Source organism: Mycteria americana, chromosome 6 (assembly GCF_035582795.1).
Source record: "Mycteria americana isolate JAX WOST 10 ecotype Jacksonville Zoo and Gardens chromosome 6, USCA_MyAme_1.0, whole genome shotgun sequence".
NCBI classification, from domain to species: domain Eukaryota; kingdom Metazoa; phylum Chordata; class Aves; order Ciconiiformes; family Ciconiidae; genus Mycteria; species Mycteria americana.
The window spans coordinates 9,248,493-9,269,109 of record NC_134370.1 but is presented as its reverse complement, the minus strand read 5'-3'; the positions used below and the strand labels follow the sequence as shown (position 1 = coordinate 9,269,109).

Sequence of the window (20,617 nt, the reverse complement as noted above, 5' to 3'; positions counted from 1 at the left end):
ATGTTAAGTTCAATGTGGCAGATACAGTTCAATCGTTTGTTTCAATTTGGGAAGCTGGAATTAGGTTGTAATTAGCTGCATCAGTTCATTTTGTTTTCTTACTCTGACCTGACCACTATAGCAGAATATGAATTGCATGGCTGGAGTTTTTAGAATGAGCTAGCTGCCAACTCTTTGATTTTAGTATTGATTATGAATAATTTAAAACGTATATCCTACAGATTTACAAACCATATCCTATAAAGAAACTGAAAGGTCTATGGATAGTTTACAGACTTTATGAATCCACATTTAAATTTTGTATTTGGTATTTAATATACTGAAAACACTTTAATAAAATAATAACCTTTGATTTACTGCTGAATGTTTCACAGTGAATAATTAACTATTGAATATATAGTTATATTCCTGTACATCAAATAAATTCTATTAAAATAAGAACATATAAGGCCTTTGGAGATAGTCTAATACAGCTTTGTAAAATTTGGGATATTTGGAATTTTTAGAGAAATTGTAGTGACTGACTATATAAAAAAAATCATATAATCCTTTAGCCTTAGTTCTTCAAAATTCAGAAAACTGAGCATGTAAAAATCTGCCCCTAATCATTACATATTGCAGAGACATTGATGGTGAAAGCATCAGATGCCTGTGCATACTGGAAGGTGTAGAACTTTGGTAACATCAAAAAAATAGGAACTAGAAATATATGCTATAAAAACCCCTTTTATTTATTAAATGCAAATCAGACAGTAAAAGTGGTCCCTGCTAGATGAAATTATAAACTCAGAAAATTTTACAGTCCAGTTTTCTATTTTTCAGCATTATGCAGTTGAATTGATGGAAGCTAAGGCACTGGTTTTAGATCCAAAGTATAAAAAAACTGGAGGAAAAATTTCACATTTCTTCTCTAAATTACTTCTTTCTCTAAAATGCATAATGTATTTAGAGTGTGTAATTGTGTGATGTCAGTGTTATGCCTTCTTCAGCATCACTTGCATAAGCTCTGACATTCAAGAATAATGTGGCCTTCCTAAAGTGATATTCAATGAATCTTTTCATCTTTTATATGTGTGTGAGCAAGAGTTTTGGAGGACTGCATTACTCATAAATGAGCAATATATGAGTTATATAGATCACACCAAACAACCATCAATAAAAGCTCTGTAGATCGAGCTGCCATACATTATGCATGTGCCACATGTTTCACAGCAGAAAAAAACCAGAAATTAAAAACTGTAGTATGGGTTTAGTTCTGGTATTCCTGGATTATAAAGCTAATTTCTTCATTTGTGTCAGTCTAAATTTGAAGTCCTGAAGCAGGTGCTGTGTATCTCAGTGGAAAGCTGTGAATCTCCCAGTTTAGGTTATCCAACCCTTTAATTTCCAGCTCCTAGGATCATGAGATAGCAGGCCCCAAAGTGCTCACTGGTGCTAAATGAAATATCAAGCATATATATAATGAGCTTTTAGGTGAATTCCAGATCTTAAGAACAGAAAAGTGCCTTGACATTTTGAGTTAGGAACAACTATTACAAAATGTATTTAGGTATTTTCAAAGTCAGACTAGGTCTCCAAAAGAATGTTTTTTTCTTTTACATATGGACAGGTGAACAGAGGTGTGCAATGGATTATATCTGACACAACAGGTATGATAATGGCCTGTGTAGGATACAGGAGAACCTAATTTAATGATTTGCATGTACATGGTAGTGGAAAGGAAAGACAGCGGTAGGTGCCATATTTAAGAACCCTGGTAACACATTTTTAGATTATTGGATGAGTTTACTTCCAGAAGAATCTGGAAAATTGCGAAGAGATGTCTCATGTTATACAATCTGTTGCAATCAATATGAAATAGATGTGCTGGATTTTGAGAGAGATCACTGAGTCAGAGAAAAGTAGAACTGCAGAAAAAGGAAGATGAAAGTCCTCGGGGTAGATCTCTGATTTGTGGCTCTGCTTTCCCCCTTCATAGATTATTTTTTTTTTTTTCAACCTTTGGTGATTAACAAGTTCATTTTATGTCTTTACTTTCTTTTCAAATCCTAATGATCCTGCTCAACTCCTAAAGACTATATAGTAGGGATCTAATTACATACAAGTGCTGTCCAGAAAACTTCTAACAATTGGAGAATTAAAGACAAAAAGTACTTTGAACATAAAAATCACAATAATCCCTTGCTGAAATATTGGTGGAAAGCATAAAATATTATCACTGAGATACTAGCACTAAATCAAAACGTGAATATCACCTCTAACGTTGTATAATGCCAAGTTACGTGGATTCTGTCGTGTTTTCTGCTCACATGACGTGCTATGTAAAAGCAGTCATTTCCACGTACTTATTTTGTGCAGATAGTCCAGTATTTGTGGTCATCACAGAAAATCTTCTTTGGTGTGGATTAACAGGAATGTAATTAATACTCGTAATTTTCAATAGTTATAGTAAGGTACTGAACAGAATAGGGAAGGATGAGAAATAGATAGGGTGGCAGAACTGGAAGTGCCTCAGAGTAGCTGTAGTCCCTTCCGTATGATTGAGTGGCCCCCTTGATCCACTTCTGTGCGGTAAAAATGAATAATGCCTACCGACACACATCAGTAAGTTATCTGCTTGTAAGAATAGAGAAGATGATTTCCTTTTGTGCTAGAAACTGCTCTTAAGTATGGACAATAACTTAGTGCCTGTCTCTTTGTCATGGCTGTGAGCAGCCCTTAAGAAAAGAGCTAGAGGCTGTGCATCAAGTCTTTGTGAGCATATGTGGTCCATAACAGCATACTGGGAATAGGATATGTATAAATATGTAGTGCCTTAAGTATATAATGCCATGCATGTTATAATAAAAAAGACATCCTCATTGCATTGGCATGCCCAAATGAGCATGCTCCCCAGGAGGCGGTGAGAGACAAGATGCATTAGGGAGGTTAGTTACCCTGCTTGAAGCTGGTCAGAAACCAGCTGCTGGAAAGCTGGTTTATCGCTCTCTTCAACTACCTGAAAGGAGGGTGTAGAGAGGTGGGGGTCGGTCTCTTCTCCCAGGTAACAAGTGATAGGACAAGAGGAAATGGGCTCAAGTTGTGCCAGGGGAGGTTTAGACTGGATATTAGGAAATTTTTCTTCACCGAGAGGGTTATCAAGCATTGGAACAGGCTGCCCAGGGAAGTGGTTGAGTCGCCATCCCTGGAGGTATTTAAAGGACGTTTGGATGAGGTGCTTAGAGACATGGTGTAGTGGTGGTCTTGGCAGTATTAGGTTTATGGTTGGACTCGATGATCTTAAAGGTCTTTTCCAACCTATACGATTCTGTGATTCTGTGATTCTGTGAAACTCCTGTGGTCACTGCAGAGTGTAGAAAGTGCTACAGTATAGAACTAGGTAGGCAGCAGCTTTGAAAACAATATTAAAGGAAAATAACTGATAAACTTATTGATTAAAAACTCAAAAATATGAAGGAACTTTCTAGTCGGTGACCACTGGTGTTCTGGAAGACCAGGATCTTTGCAAATGCTCAGAATAATGTGCCTTTCTTTCTGGGGGAAAAAACCCATCATTTTTATCTGAGGAAGTTATTTTATTTTTAAAGACTGTCTCCATTACTTTCATCATAGCAATGTATGATCTTATTTTCCTCACTTCTTATAGGTATGGAATACATGACTCTTGTTATTGCTAAAGCACCAGACACTTCATGGGAGCAACAGACACTTGCAACTGTTGATGTTTTCTCATAATAACGATGGTGCAATTAGAGAGAATCCAGTGATCCACAACCTAGATTGTCAGTCACTTGTCTTTTTCCAATTACTTTCTGGATATTGAGAGATGTCAAATATTTACAGCAGGACAGAGCGGTAGCATAAGGCCCTTACTAGCCTTTGCTAGCTCACAATAAATAGCTGAACCTTGTTACTGAACAACAGTTTGTTTACAGATGCTTAATTAGGAACCTAACTGAATCTTTTAGAAGGACAGATGCAAGTAGATTAACATCTATATTGCCTACATGAGCAGCCATTAATAAGAAGCTCTTACAAGAAAAAATAAAGTGATATATCCAATTAACATCTTCAGCTTGCTCAGCAGTTTGCTGAAAATTAGGAAACTCTAATGACCAAAACCAGGCAAACTGGAGGAAAATTACAACTATATGAAGAGGCCTTTAATGTGGACATGAAAAATTGTTTTAAATATATAAAGAAAATGTAAAAATAAACCTCAATAATGTAAAGATCAAATGGATTAAATGTTAATCCCCCAAATTAAGTTTGTCATTATGTATGTGTTCAGATACTTCCCATAACTGAAGGTTACACAAAGATAAAATTTTTCTTAAATGAAGGAAAATATTCATCTATATTTTAAGTTGTGTTACTTATGGTAAATTTATAGAAGTTTGAATAAGGACAAAACCAATTGGAATGTGAAGGGCAAAGATTGCTTGAGCAAAGACTGTTAGCTGATAAACAGACCAAAAAAGACAGTGTTTGGAATTGCAAATTTCAACACTAGGTGATTCTGCAAAAACAAGGACTTTACAACAATCAGAACTGGAAGTCATCCAGAAATGTCACAGCAGAAGAATCCGGGACAAGGGAACGGGAGAGAGCAGAAACCATTGTGCCAATTTATGATCAGAGAGAACTAAAAGACATCTATGAATTCCTCAATTATATTGATGGCTCTAGAACCTCTTAGTGCACTCATTTCAACAGACATTTGGGGAATTACGAGAAACTGCTCTGTCTGGGACTGAGGTTTTCAAAAGGATTTCTCTTTCAAGGTCTTTGACATAGTTTTTATTATGCTTACATTTTTGCTTCAACATAACATTCCAGAGATTTCTGATAGCACAATTAAAAGTAATGACATGTACTTGTGTGTGTAGTATATCAGCATGTATAAATGTATGTATAAATGCATACGTATTTTATTTTTTTACATTGTGTCTCCTCTCGACATGGCATACAGCAAGAAAAAGCTAAGAAAAAAATAAAAACCAACCAACCAAACAAAACCCTTAGAAAAGCTAAGTTGCTGCACGTAAAGGGGAATAGGTTCGGCTTGCTATAGGCAGGTACTGAAGGTTGTCCTAAGTCAACGTAGCTGTAAATGGCAACTTGCTCAGTTAAACTGGGAAGTAGGAGGCAGTCAGAGTTGTTGCTAGCTGTTATAATCCCTTGAGGGCCCCTATCCAGAGGACCTGGCATGCTTTGGCCATGTTAGGCTCAGCTGTCTGTAGTCATCTACAACTACCTATAACTTTTCCTCCATGGAGAAAGCATGAACTACTTCAGACATACAAAATCTGTTAAGATGTTCTGAGTATAGTACATAGGTAACTGCTTTTAACAGATAGCTTGTGTGTTCTCTGAACCCTTAACCTTCCTGTAACTACAGCACTTTCCTCTCTGGATGTTGGTCCATCAGGACATGTGCCATGCCTTAATTACATTCTTTGTATTCAGTCCCACACAACCACTTCTCAATTGTAACTCCGTCTTCATAAAACATGCCTGCAGTACTCTTGCTTTGTCTGTGTTCTGTTTCCAGAATACCCTGTGCCACCCATTTCTCACCCTTAAAATGTTTTATAGATTTTTTTTTTTTTTAAATTTTATTATCTTCAGCATACTGTTGCAGACAGCACAAATCACCACAACTAAAACTTTTTAACTGGCTCCTTAGTTATGCTCTTTTGCTTAATACTTTTCTCACTATGGCAGTATTGTGTGTTAAAATAGATACCAGTGGCACATGTAGTTCCATACTTCTGTATATTCTTATGGAAATCTAATTGTGCTCTGATCGTATCACAGTATTTTAAAACAGATTTGTTTTACAATAATGAAAGGCAGGAATCCTCAATGTTACCTGAGTCAAGGCCAAGTTTTAAATTAAATTGTAAGCCTTGGATAGAACTGGTATTAGGAGAAAAAGTTAATTGTCCCACATCTCAAAGATAGCTGAGAAGTTTCTGAAAGTCTTGAGCAAAATTGTCCTGTTTGAACAGAAATGCAGTATATACGAGCACATGACAATAAGTTGAGAATGAAAACAGCTTTGGAATTTTAATGATGATAATCAGAAGTTGCTACCGTACCCGTCTTGAACATCTTTATATTTTGAAATATTAGTAGCATTTTACGCTTTTTAAGGATTTCTCTGTGAATGGAGACAAAGGCCTCAGAGAAGGAGTATTTCCATATATACACATGACACATTCATTCTGTAATAAAATTCCTTCTAATTTACTTGCGTAGCCTTAAGTACAGTTTTCCTTTCCACATGGTGTAATAACAAGCCAGCTTTCACCTGCTTAACTTGAAATAGAAGTTTGCCCTGTTACCTATCTATGGGTAGTTTAATTGTAGCGAGAGAGGTGGTTAAAATACCCGGCCCAGGCTGGGCTAAGGGGACTTTACCTGTCCCTTCCTGCTGGCACAGGCTGTTGTGTTTCTAGGTCACCCTGGCAGCGGTGGCCGTGACCTGCTCCAGCCCTCTTCCCTGGGGATGCGCTCAGGGTCAGGGATCCTGCACTGCTGCAGTCCCACTGACTTCACTGGAACCGGGATGCAGGTTTTTACTCTTCTTCTGGTATGATTAACAAATAAAGCGACAAGTCTGAAACTTCTGGTTATGATATGACGGGCCATTGAAAGATGCTTTCTGAGTGATGCATGGGCTTCACAAAGTCTACTAAGAAAGGAAGATGGTTTAATTGCTAAAGAGGCTGGGGCTGGCATTTAGTAACCGCCGCTGGTTTCGTGCTGCTGATCTAACCACAGGAATTAGCAGTGGGTTCCTGTTTTTCACTGTTGCTGAACAGGGAAACACTGATTTGAGTGGCTGCCCACAGGAGGGGGGAAGTGAAACAGACGGGAGTTTAGTGCTGAATGAGTACAGTGTGTGTCATTTTATGGATGGCTGGGATTGTGATACACTATCTTTTAAGACCTATAGAAATCCTGTCTTGTAGTTACTATTGAAAGCAAATAACCAGAAAGAAAATATGCACGGCTGATAACTTACCATGGGATGCAGCGTAATACAGACTGCTGTAGTTACAGCGCAGGCTAATAAAGAAGTGTTTGTTTGGAATATTTTACAAAACTTGGTTTCTATAGTAACAATCATCATGAATACTTTCAGCTTCAGAAATAACATCTGCTTGATGACTGATCTCAAATCTCAACCCTTGTTTAAGTAAATAAGATCCTGCTCCTTCTGCTTATTATATCAGTCAGTGGCATTTGATATGGGGCATTTATTTCCATGGAAAGAGCACCATAAGACTGGGAAGGGGTGGGAAAAGGGAAGAGGAATCGGACGACAATGGTGAAATGCAAGATTTGCCTCATTAGCCTAATAGTAGTCTCTGCTAAAATAAATTAGAGTTTACATTTAGTACAAAAGTAAATGTGTTACACCATTCTGTTGACTGAAGTACAGGACAAACATTACTCTGTTTTACTCTTGGCAGTGGATTAAACTATGCATAAAATTAGGCGAAGAGAAATCATTTGGTTAGATATGAAAAATATATGAGATGGAGTACAAATATTCATGGAATGCAAGGATTTGAAGCAAACTCCAGTGAAAAGTTTACAAATTGTGAATTTTCAGGGAAACTCTTTAAAAGAGAAGGTCAATCTGCTGTGAAAATAGTATGTCTTTTGAAGAAAAGATGTTTCAAGCGTCATCACTGCTGCTAAATTTTACAATGTAAATTTTAAAGTGAGAACATTTTCTGAAGCAAAATAACAAGCTTTTCTGTACTTTCGTGCAATAAGGATGGGGACTATAGAATTCAACGTGAATAATGATTTTTGTTGTTGCTGACTGTGTACCACCTTACTGAAGAAAATAATAAAAATATAAAATAATTAGAAGTTCTTGCTGTGCCCTAGGAAACACACATGCAACAGAAGTGTAAGCTGAGCTGGACTTTGTTTCCATACTACTCATTTTCAGTTAGCAGCTGCTCAACATAGCAGTTAGCCACGTTCCCTTGAGCTTGGAATATGGAATATGGCTTGGAATATGGTACTGTCTAAAAAAATAACACTTACTTTCCATGTAAGTAGAATAAGTAAGTGGGTTTCAGCAAATCCAAGTTCAGCAAATTGTTTATACAGTAAATCTTTGCTGGTTTAGTAAAAATGATGCAGGTTTTGTAATATTTTAAAGGAGCAGTCTTTTTCCTGTTTTGTTATATTAAAAAAAACCTGCCTCTTAAAAAAAAGAATAATAAAAATCCATCAATTTTGTTAAGCTAACATGAGTAACATGCATAAATAATTTCATTCAGGCGAGTAATCCTGTTTGCTTTAATGCAAGAGTTTCTCCAAGCAGTAATTCTCATGTGTCTAATTATTTGTCAGATTAGATCCTGTAAGTTTCATTTCTTGTGCATTTTCAGTGAAGTTCCTAATACATTTATGACCACTGTAAGTACTAACAATCTCGATGGGGAGCATCTTGGAAAGCAACATTAACTGATAATACTCGCGTTTGAGTTTATTTGCAGGATTTTCCAAGGACACCATTAAGAAATTAATGATATAGTGTCAGGTTTGCAGCTGGTATAAAACATCAACATAGTTCTGCTGTTACTCTAGTGTTGTGCTGATTTAGGCAGCCGAAGATTATCTCACAGATATTTGAGATTTGAATTAATTCGTAAGATTCAAGTGAAAAACTGTACGCAATTATGGCTTCAAATTGGTGAATGGGCAGAGTAGGTGATGGAGGTCCTCAAGAGAGGAAAGTGAGATATGCATCTTGCAACACCTTTAAAAAGGTCTGGTTTGTGCTTTCACAAGCCTGCCAGCCTGCCCTCTCTCTTTCCACCTCGTTGGCAGCAACTATTGCCAAAACTGCTGGTCAGTTTAACACGTTGTAGCTACTACTATATATTAGAGCAAAACTAGGTTGCCTCTTGCTGCCGTCACATACTTTTTCCTTGGGATAGAGAAGTCTTTTATTGTTGTTTCTTCCTGCTGCTGGAGCAGCTACGGTCTGATCCACAATATCCACACATAGTCACTAGGATGAAAACTTCCATAGACTTACAAAACTTAAGTAGTGGGATAATTTGTTTCAGAACGTTTTTGGCTATGGTGCACACATTTTACAGCTGTCCTTGGACCATGGCAAGGACAATCAAAATAAAAGCTATGTCATGCTTTCAGATGTTCGGTTTGTGTCTTCCCTACATTCAGTAGGCTGTGATCTGTGTAAGTCGTCACGATAGAAAGTAATTTGTTAGTCTGGTGCCATTAGCATTTTTTCCTGCATTAAGAATATTGCCAAGTTTGCATTTTAATCCCTTCTGCTGACAGCTAGTTTTCACAATGTGTCTTGATTTAGGTCTCTTTTTTTATTATTACAATTCCAGGTATAAATGTTTTAATTTATCATTCACTAGACATCCTGCATGTGGCCAGGAGGTTAGAAAAGAGCTTTAAAAGGCATTGCTGAAAAGTTCACTAACAGTGTATTTTGGATGACATATGGTGTACTATATTTTCTTTCCAATTTTGCAAGACACACAAAATACAACATAATAGTTTCAAGACACTTGCCTTTCCTAACCCTCAAGTCTGGCATAGATCTCCTAAATAATAATTAAACCTTCTCTTTAATGACTCTAGGATGCTGCACAGCTTCAGGAATGAGATCTCTGTGGTCACAAAAGCCACCTGCTAGTCAGAACTTTGGACAACTGTCCGAGATTCATTGTCGCAGTGACAGATTGAAATTTTATGATCCACCCTGAGCAAAGGACAGCCCAAGTTTATCCACCTTATGGACATTTCAGAAATCTGTAGCTGACTCAGTCTGCTTGCTCCCAACAAAAGTAACCTGTACTGTGCCCATCCTTAGCTCAGCGTTCCCCGCCTGCCACCATAGCCACCCTTGTTAGCCTGCAAGTTAGGCAGAATTTAAACTGCGCCTAGTACTTCATCTTTCCCACCCTGAAAAGTTAGTAGCGGCTCTGGAGGGACCATGTCCTCTTTTTCCAGGCAGTCTGGGGTAAAGTTAACCCACTGTGATACATGGGAGTGACAATCTGGTCTCAAGTGATCAGCCCAAGTTCAAACAGTGATGGACTGTCGGTAATTTGTCACCAGTGAAATGTTGAGTTTTCATATACGAGAACCTTTAAGGTTGCATTGTGAAGGAATAACAGAATTCTCCACTTCTTGCTTCTAATCCTTGACGATCCAACAGATATACCCATCTGGGAAACAAATGCCCATTAGCATCACTTCACTGCGCAGCACCAATTTGACTTACAGAATTTGAAATGGCAGTAGGAAGAATTTACAGGAAAGTATCTGGGGATACATGATGCTTGGTATATGCCACAGACATAGGGTCTCAGGTGCTTTTCCCAACAGGATCTAGCTAGCTGCTGCCAAGATAAATTTCCTTTCACAAACTGGACGCTAGCATTGCCAGCCTTTAATCAGACTCATACAGCTTAATAGGGGAATGTTCTGGAGGCTCTTGGGGATGCCTCTGGCAGTAATCCAGTACAACTACTACACACACCATCCACTGTAAGTTATGTTCAATATTTTCCGGAGTAACCTGAAATTACTCTTATTAGTGGGCAAGGTGGAACAGTAAAGTAAAACCAAGTTTATTTGACAATATGAAGAGACAGGAAACTGCATACATGGACACACAGAAAAAGAAATTAAATGCAACATGCCTTGCAGCCACCTGATATTTTGATTTAACTTCAATGTCTTGTGTTCTGTTCAGCCACTTGTGAAAGTCAAGAAAAATGCAGGCTGGTTCATAGTAGTGTCACAGTTCAGAAAAAGCAACCTCTAGACGGTAGGATGAAAGCTGAATAGGAAACCTGACTAGGAGTTCTTTCTGGAAACCCCATTGAAAATAAATGCATCTGCAGGTGTTTCTTGTAGCTTTGTCTTAATAAATCAGTTTTAATCAGAATGTCAATTCATAACTCTCTTGCTAATGAAATGCTATATTACATAGTATTAGGTTTTGAAATGAAGTCTCTTACTAGATTAACTGAGAGTAACTTTGTTGCAAATATAGTTCTTATAATAAAAATACGGCTCTTCTGAGCATAAACATTTTCAGATTAATACATAAATTTAACATCAGTATATAACAACCACATTCTACTCAGAAAAGACTGCAAAAAAGGAGGCAGCCCATCAGTGCATATTGATATAGTTGAGATAGAGAGGTAAGACAATAAATTGAAGGATAACAATATGTTTTGCTCACTGGGGCCGTAATCACAGCTTGGTAATCATAATGTGTTCTTTTTATTGTTAATTCCCACTGTTTTTCTTATGGAAAATAAGGTACCAGTATATTCTAAGATTTCCATGGCTATTTTGAAACAAGGAAATTAACTGAGATTTATATTCTGCTAAAACAATGGGGCAAAATTACTGGAAAGATAATTCACTATAAAAAAATCTCTAATAAGAAATGTTAGTATAATTTTGGTCAGGTTGCATTTTATTATCATTAAGCCTGTTGGTCTCAGTTCCACTGGACACTATAGAAGTTTTCAAGGAAAACTGGTTCATTCTGAAGGTTGAGTAGAGTTGGTAGAGTCCTCCCAGTAAATCAGTGCTGGCTGGCTGACTCGAAGAAGCAAGGCAGTTACCTTCAGTATCTTTTAGTATAGGTGGATGAATAGTAAAATAATCCAAAATGTTCTCCAGCTTTTAGTGCTGTAGGCTACGTGGTTAGGTACCTTGCATGGGTTAGTGGGACCTCACTAACCAAACTTAGAAATCACTGAGAAATCCTCAGGCAAAAGAAGGTGCAGTGTAGAAGCCCAAAGTGTTGAGGACACTCAGGCTCTGGGCCATTCTTGTAGGTTTAGATGAGGTAAAGCTTTCCAGTCACTAATTGCAAGAGAGGAACTTTACGGGATGGATTAAATGAAAATCTTTAGTGGATGCTTATAATTTCAGTAAAACCCTAGGGTCATATGAAGAACTGGTGTTTTCTATGCTAGCCACAAAGCAATGTTCAGAACTCCAGCCTTGCTTATTTATTCTGTTGCAGTATTTCCTAAAGTATATTTCTCCTGGCACGCAAATGATGTTTGGTGAAAGCTTTTTTTTTCCTGTTGCACTGTCATTAAGGCTCGTTACTCATTGAATAAATCTGTGGAGAATATTGTCAAAAGTTTTGGGTAGGTGGGAAGCTCGTACTAAAAAGTATGTTAATGAGTGTTAGTTAATATGTACCCAACATTTAGAATAGCAATGTAGTGTACCACTGATAGTCTTAGAAAACAGCAGTACTGATTCCAGTCTTTGCTTCTGTCTGAGGCATTGCCTTAGTTTCAGCACTCTGGAAGAAGTGCCAGGTTCTCCTTAGGGCAGCAGTGGGTGCTGTCAAAGCAGTGGGCTTCTGCTGGGAGGAGCAGAGAGTGTTTCTTCATTCCTCTGACATTAGCGTTGGTTTTGATTCTCTTGGCAAATGACCATGGAGAAAATCAGGCGGGGATAGGATGAAGGTTGGCTACAGGTGGGAATCTCCCATCTCCTCCTCTTGGCAGGATAGCTGTGCTAGGGACATTTCAAGTTTCTCCAGCAAAATCGCCAAAAAAGCCCCCACCAAATGACATCAGTGGAAGCCTGTGAATTTGAGAGGAGGAATTTTCTTTTCCTCCTTTGCACTGCAGAAAAATCTGCCTTTACTGCACTGAAAATGGTCAGAGCAATCACAGCATTTTATTCTGCATCTTTAATTATAGGTCAGAGTATTCCACCTCAAACAAGCATTTAGTAAAAGCAGAATAGGAAAACCAGGATTAATCCTCTTTCCACAAAGAACAGAGCTACCTCTGCTTTCCACTGTGTTTTAAAAGAAAGTGGCCACAACTGTACTGTAAAAATCTGATTTGGTACGCATGTTTTGAAAACAGCTACCTAGATTGAGTTCTACGTCCAGGGCAGCTGCAGGGGTGCCAGTGAATCCTGAGCGGGTGTAAGAGAGACCAGGATGTGCCTGGGCAGGTAGAGGAGAGCTTCAGCTATTGGGAAATTTTTAATATTGAAACTAAGATTAATAGGGTTTTGAGGCTTTTGAATTGGCATGTAGGTTTGACCAAAATCCAACTTAGGTACTCAAGTGCTTTTCTGAATCTGAGACTTTGCTTAGCACAAATAAATCAAGAAACTCAGAAAATAACCAAAGAATTCGGTAAAAGAACCTGAAGCTGAGAGAAAATGAAGATGTGAATATTTGTAATATAACAGTCTAAATTTTACATTTCCTCCTTTTCTACATTCCTTACTTCTTCAGAGGACACAGTCTTGTTCCTTTCCCTTTCCCTTTCCCTTTCCCTTTCCCTTTCCCTTTCCCTTTCCCTTTCCCTTTCCCTTTCCCTTCCCCTTGCCTTCCCCTTGCCTTCCCCTTCCTCTTCCCTTCCCCTTCCCCTTCCCCTTCCCCTTCCCCTTCCCCTTCCCCTTCCCCTTCCCCTTCCCCTTCCCCTTCCCCTTCCCCTTCCCCTTCCCCTTCCCCTTCCCCTTCCCCTTCCCTTCCCTTCCCTTCCCTTCCCTTCCCTTCCCTTCCCTTCCCTTCCCTTCCCTTCCCCTTCCCCTTCCCCTTCCCCTTCCCCTTCCCCTTCCCCTTCCCCTTCCCCTTCCCCTTCCCCTTGCCTTTCCCTTGCCTTCCCCTTGCCTTCCCCTTCCCTTCCCCTTCCCTTCCCCTTCCCCTTCCCTTCCCCTTCCCCTTCCCCTTCCCTTCCCTCTGAGTCTTGCACACTGAACTCCAGAAAAGTGTCTATTTACATTGAGTCTGGTACTAATCCTGCCACAACAACAGATTTGATTGTTTATTTGCCGCCATCAAGCTTAGTTTATGTGGAATACACCAGATTAATTCTGTTTTAATAATATGATTGAAAACTAAGTTTAAATTGGCATCATTTATTACTAAACCAAAAAGTATAAGTCAAGCTGTTTTTTTAAGAAGAAAAGATGAAGTTTTATTTATAATGAATTCCTGTAAGTAGTACTAAGACCATTTTAGTTAGAAAACATTACAGTGATTAATGCATAGTTGTTTGCATTTTAATACTTGATTTATATATCAGATCTGTCTTTGTGCACACTGTCAAACTTTATTCTGTTCTTGTCAAAATACTTATTACTGCTGACAGGTGTAACATGCTCACATTAATCCTTAATTCCTTGATTCAATTTTCTAATTGCTTTTTTGGCATGAGTTTGGAGCCATTTAGTCTTACATGATCTATTTGTCTTATGGTAGAATAATGCACTTTTAAAAATTGGATGCACCTAACTTGGAATGCTGAACAGAAAATATATATAGATATTACTTAGTACTGAAAATCCAAAGTTTTATAGCACTTCTGTGAGACAGCACTTCTTGGAATACAGATGGAGCCAAAACACTTTACACTTTTCATCTTCCCATATTCACAGTATTAAATATTTTCATTGATAGATAAGAATCGATGCTAAACTTTGAGTGCAGTTCCCCCAGAGAGGTTCTAAGCCCTTATAGCAGATCCGTGAACATCCCCTTAGTCATCATTGTGTTCCTCTGCTCTTCTCGCATCTTCGTGCCGCTGCCTTCTGTTGCCCGTCCTGCCCACCAAGAGTGACAGAATACACTTCCCAGCTTCTTCTTGGTCTGGACTCTTAAAGCTGCTCATTTGTGTTATTCCTAAACAGCCAAATAACACAATGCAAGATTTCCTGGGTTTTTCAATACTTAAATAAAAAATAAACCTGTTTTGTTACTTTCTTGTCATTATAAAGCAGATGTGCCAAGTTACTTAGAAACAAATACTTTTAATACAGGTATGAATATGGTATATACTGACATATGTTTTTATGCCAGTAATGGTAGTATTGTCATCTGTGCTTTGTATAGGAAAAAATAATCCAGCCAAAATTTATTTCTTATAGAAACAGATTAAGGGTGAGCAAAGGATCTCCCCAAAGCTCGGTAATTCCTCACAAACTCACCCAGGCAGCTGGACTTTGGTTTTTCCTTAGGTCTTTGTAGGATTTTCAGGAAAAAACCCTGAAGAATGGAGAACCTTTCCTCTGATAAAAATGTGGGACCCTAGGGAGATGACTTCTGATGCTTGCTTTCTGTGGATAAATATATGAATACACATTTAAATTGTGGGTAAAACCTTATCTCTTTTTTTTTTTTTAAATTCTCTGTTTTATTCCCTACCCTCACCACTTTTTTCTTCTTTCTACATCCACTCACTTACTCTTCTTTTCTCGCTATCAACAATAATATATGCTCTTTCACCCTTTTATTCCTTCCTGGTTTTCTTCCCCTTTCTTTTTCACCTTCCCAACTGACATACCTCTTTCTCTCTGTCATAGCGTGTGTAAGAAAGGGAATATAAGAGTAAAAGGTTGTTTAATAAAGAAGTGTTTGTTTATTCTGTCTTCCACTGATAAAGTTTTATTAACTCTGTGATTGTCATTTGTGCTTTTTGGCAAAAACGTAAGTCACTTTCTGTACAGGGGGAAAAAAAAAGATAATTCTAGAAAGTAAATCATGGTAGCTAAGTGCTTTGGGCAAACAAACATGTACCTTATCTCTTCCAAAAAACCCGTGGAAAATGTATGATAAATGGCACATTTCAGAGAACATGTTATGTCACTATGAAATAACTTTGATTCATGGTTATGTATTTATCTTTAAACAACTGACAAACCTCAGGGTATCTAAATTATTATCATTTGCTCTATGCTTCCGTGGTTTTTTGCTAGCGAATCTGAATGATGTAAGATAAGACATCTGCTTTTTCAGTCATAATGTTCTATAAAGAACAAATAAACACAAATAGAAAATTCTTACTGTATTTGATTTTTGGTGAAGTCCTCTGAAAAATATTTATCAGAAATAATTTCCTCCAATTGTGTTTGCAAAAGCATTAGTATAAACTTCAAACAGAAAAGGATGGGGCCTGTTAATGAAAGGTTTTATATTACACAGCAATAGAAAATATCATCATTTTGATTTATAATAAAGCAATTATTCACCAAATTAAATGGTAAATTTGTTCCTTTCAGTTGTGTGTCTGCATAAACTGTATTCTGAATTACATATTAAAATGAAGATTTCATTTTGTCTGCCTTTTCAAATAGAAAGGAATCATGTTATTTGATTTGCCGTTGTGACAAATCAGGAAAGATGACTTAAATGCTCTATTGCTTGCATTAGTAACACCAACTATTTTAATCACAAATGCAGTATAAGGATTCAGGTGCTGTTGTTCTAGTATATAGTGGAAGACGATCCATGACACCCCATGCAAAGGTATTTATTTGTAAAATCTGTTTACCATATCAGTGAACGCACAAGAGTCACTGGCTAACCACCTCCACATTTTATGGCACTCTGTCCAAGGACACGAAGAGCACCTCGTCCGCTCCATTCACAGCTCCTGCTGCAGGAACGTGCCTAGAGCTGGAAGGTCTGTTTTGCACTGAAGGTGCAGGAGCAGGGCCGATGCAGGGTGAAGTAGGAAGCACGGGGCCAAAGTGAGATGAACTTAACTGGCATGGAGCTGCATCCCTCTCTGGATGGTTGGGGAAGAGAGATAGGAGTAAAAGTGCTAGAATGAAGGGGCATGTATTTAGGTCCAACAGGAGGTGTGATATGAGTGTGTGACAGTTGAGCAGTCTTGGATTTTGACAGTTGAAAGTTGTCGTGGTTTAACCCCAGCTGGCAACTAAGCCCCACGCAGCCGCTCGCTCGCTCCCCCCCAGTGGGATGGGGGAGAGAATTGGAAGAGTAAAAGTGAGAAAACTTGTGGGTTTGGATAAAGACAGTTTAATAGGGAAAGCAAAAGCCGCACACGTAAGCAAAGCAAAGCAAGGAATTCATTCGCTACTTCCCATGGGCAGGCAGGTGTTCAGCCATCTCCGGGAAAGCAGGGCTCCATCACGCGTAACTGTTGCTTGGGAAGACAAACGCCATCACTCCGAACATCCCCCCCTTCCTTCTTCTTCCCCAGCTTTCTATGCTGAGCATGAGGCCATATGGTATGGAACAGCCCTTTGGTCAGCTGGGGTCAGCTGTCCCAGCCCTGTCCCCTCCCAGCTTCTTCTGCACCCGGCAGAGCATGGGAAGCTGAAAAGTCCTTGATTTAGTATAAGCACTACTTAGCAACAATGAAAACATTCTGTATTATCAACACTGTTTTCAGCACAAATCCAAAACATAGCCCCATACCAGCTACTACAAAGAAAATTAACCCTATCCCAGCCAAAACCAGCAAAAAAGTGCAAGAGGTAGGGGTGAATGAAAGCGTGTAATAGTGGGAGAAGTAAGCAGAGAGGTCTACATCAGAGTGCTGTCAGTGCTGGTATGTTATATTATGTTGTTCTATGCTTACACTTGTCTAATTAGATTTAAACCGCCTAGGGCACAGACTAGCTGCTAATCTGAATGATCCCATCAAGACCTTTTTCTATATTAAAAGCTATGATCAGAAGAATTACCATTATTTTTGTATGGTTTTTTACATTGCCCTTCAACATATGTAAGTCAAAGAAACCTTAATAAGAAAATTTTCCCATACCTTTCTTTTCCAATATTCCACTTGTACTACTTTTGTGCATGTGCAAGCAATGCTGCTAATATTAGTCAGGTTCTTATTCTGTTTTTCCCCTTTTCTGCATTGCTTTTAGTATAGAATCAGATCATCCAGCAATGCCTGTCTAAATGTTTTGCTGATAATAGATCCATGGAATTCAACAGATACACATCAGCTTACCCAAGTTCAGAATCTGCTCTCTTCATCTGTTCCTTTGGCCTACATTGAGCCAACACGTTACAAAAATTTATTATTAAATGCTACAAATCCAGTGCACTCAGTTTAGAAAATATTTCTTATGTTGTTTTTTAAAGTTATTGTTTTTAGCTGAAGCTTTTTGGGTTTTACTTTTCTGTTTCATCGTTTGGTAAGGTTTTAGTGAATGTAAGGTGTCATTCATTATGTCATGGCAATTTTAAATTAGATAACATTCCTCATCCAAGTTACTTTAATGCTATCGCCTCGAATCTACAGAAATGCCTTTCCAATATGACCATGAAGTAAAAAAAAAAGTATATTTATCTATTGTTCGATTTATTGCTGTATTGTCTGTTTCCTTATCTTCACTGAGCAGTAATAGTCTATTTAAATATAGTAACACTGCACCTGTTTTCTGCATATGCAAAAAAATTCAGGAAGGTCCTGCCTCAAAGAAATCATTTGCTTACCAGGACAGACACAGAGAAGGCAGACTTACTGGTCTGGGAAACTCAAGAGGGATTGGCTATCTTCATATATCTGTGTATAACATAGATTTGCTCTCATTTTATGGTTTTGGCATTAGGAGGGCTAGGTAACAGCTGCTGTTGAAGCACAATTCTTTCACATGGGTACTTCTTATTAGAATAGAGGAAATTCTGGTACTCGCAGATACCAGTGTGTATACCAAAAGGGTTTTGCTGTTTTCTAAGCTTTAAGAAGTTGATATCACTCCATTTTAATGAGCTATAAAATTAAGTATAATTTTGTTGTCCTTATGATCATTTCATTTTTTCTGTTTGGTTAGATTTGTGGGCTGTTAAAGCCCATTTTTAAGTCGATTAACATGGGTAGGACAATCTGTTTAAATGCAAAGAATTAACTGCAAAAAAATCTTCCTACTGTTACAGTGAACTTTAAAATAAATTAAAGACGTACAAGTAAAAATGTAATGGAAATCTCGGACGTTACATACGTATCTTCATTTTTCAGGGTGCTCCTAAACCGATTGCCATTGAGCCGTGTTCAGGAAACAGAGCCGCAGTCCTCACGGTATTTTTATGTCTGCCCAGAGGATCATCAGGAGTCCCACCCCCTGGTCAGTCAGGTAAGGCTCATATCGGTGGCCGTCGTGTCTGTCCTCGTTCAGTGCAGTCTGCTTGGACAAATGCACCCCCACAGATCCAAAATAATGGCACAGCAGATGAATGCAAGGGGCTACTCAGTCAAGTTGATGTTAAGTTTAGGGCCAATGTCTAATGAGGAATTTTTGTTTGGAATTTGATGTGGTATCCCAAATAAAAAGTCCAGTGATCAAACTAGGCTGGAGTACAAGGGCATATCTCATGAGGACTTCCTGAAACAATAGGTGCACATACTGATATGCTTCAACATTGTCTTTCAGAGCAAAAAATTTTCATATGCAGCCACTTCTACGGTTTCAGTTCAAGCTGCTATAAATGAGGCTATATAGGGAATACCAGTGAGTATTCTCAGTTCAAGTTGATGTTTAGTGCACTAACTTCTAGTTAGGTTCCTTTGCACCATGAATCCCAATGCTGTGCTGTCCAGGATTCAATTAAAATATTAGCATTTCCCACAATGCCTGTCGGATGAAACCTGGGATTGTGAGTGAACGTGTCTGCTTCATTAGGAAGGTGTTCACCTTGGAAATGATTCCAGCTCATTTTAAAGCAGCATTTGCATTATCTGGAAGCACTTCTCATGGCAATCTACCTTATCTGCTCTATGCTAGGTCATTGTACAAAACCATTACAGCCGTTCTTATAAAATACTTCCTAAACAGGAGGTACCTAAGTACACTTTTTTAATCCTTTAAATAATTGCCTACAATGATATGATACAAAATGGTCATGACAACAAAGTTGAGACAGTAACGTGGTGCTGCACAGATGACCAGTTTACTATTTCAGAATTCACTGGAGTTGTTGCCAAAATGAACACCTTTGTAATGAACAGTAAGCTGCATGGAATGTGCCCAAAATGCTCCTATGAGCCAGAAAATATACTTTAAGGCTAACTTTTTTTATTAAAAGCTAAAAAGATATCCTTTTAACCTTCAAAAATCCATTTAAGAGATTAAAAAGTATTGAGTAATGATGATGAGGGCAAACTCAGTTGACTTATGTTGGAAATAAGCTCAGCTGAGTGTTCTTTCTTCTCCTTTTGGCCTGATGACTATCTGTTATTTATTTGGGTTTTTTAGTTCAGTTTTTTTGAGGGAGGGAGGTTGTTTGTTTTTTTTTTTTCTCCCTGAGTCCTGAGATGAGAACTTAATTCTTAAAATGCAGTTTATGGCTTGGAATATCATTTCTGGAAGTGCTATGAAAATAAAAGTGTTACTGATGCTTTCTCAAATAAATTTCCTGGAAGAAGTAAATAAATGTAAGTGCTCTGAAGAGAGCAGTGGGGGAGGAAGGATGTTAAGTGTATTCCCTCTTCATGTTTTAAGGAAATGAAAAAGAAATGAAGGTGTTTATAGTCTTTCAACAAGGAAAAACATTATGAAAGAAAATTAAAAGTAATTGTTGAAATTGGAGCTTAAAATGTTTTTTTTTCTGTTGTTTTCAAATTTACCTATGATGTGCTTCTTGGCAGAAAAAATGTATTTATCTGGTTACTTCATAATCAGCTTCTATTTACTATATACAATTTTTTTAAAAGTAATTGCTGTTCTTTGTTGTGTGTAAAATGTGGACAGAATAGGCTTTTTGAAACAGGAGTTGGGTTCAACAACACAGCAGATGTGTCATTTTGAATGTTTCTCAATCTATGAAACAATA

At 38.0% G+C, this 20,617-nt stretch overlaps 1 protein-coding gene across 1 annotated transcript in view; it reads left to right on the top strand.

The window, feature by feature from the left end:
* Positions 1–20,617, top strand: part of ATRNL1 (attractin like 1) — a 542,236-nt gene that overhangs the window by 470,613 nt on the left and 51,006 nt on the right. The window contains exon 28 of the mRNA XM_075504052.1: positions 18,807–18,921. Coding sequence (XP_075360167.1) covers positions 18,807–18,921 — 115 coding nt within the window. The remainder of the gene's footprint in view (positions 1–18,806; positions 18,922–20,617) is intronic.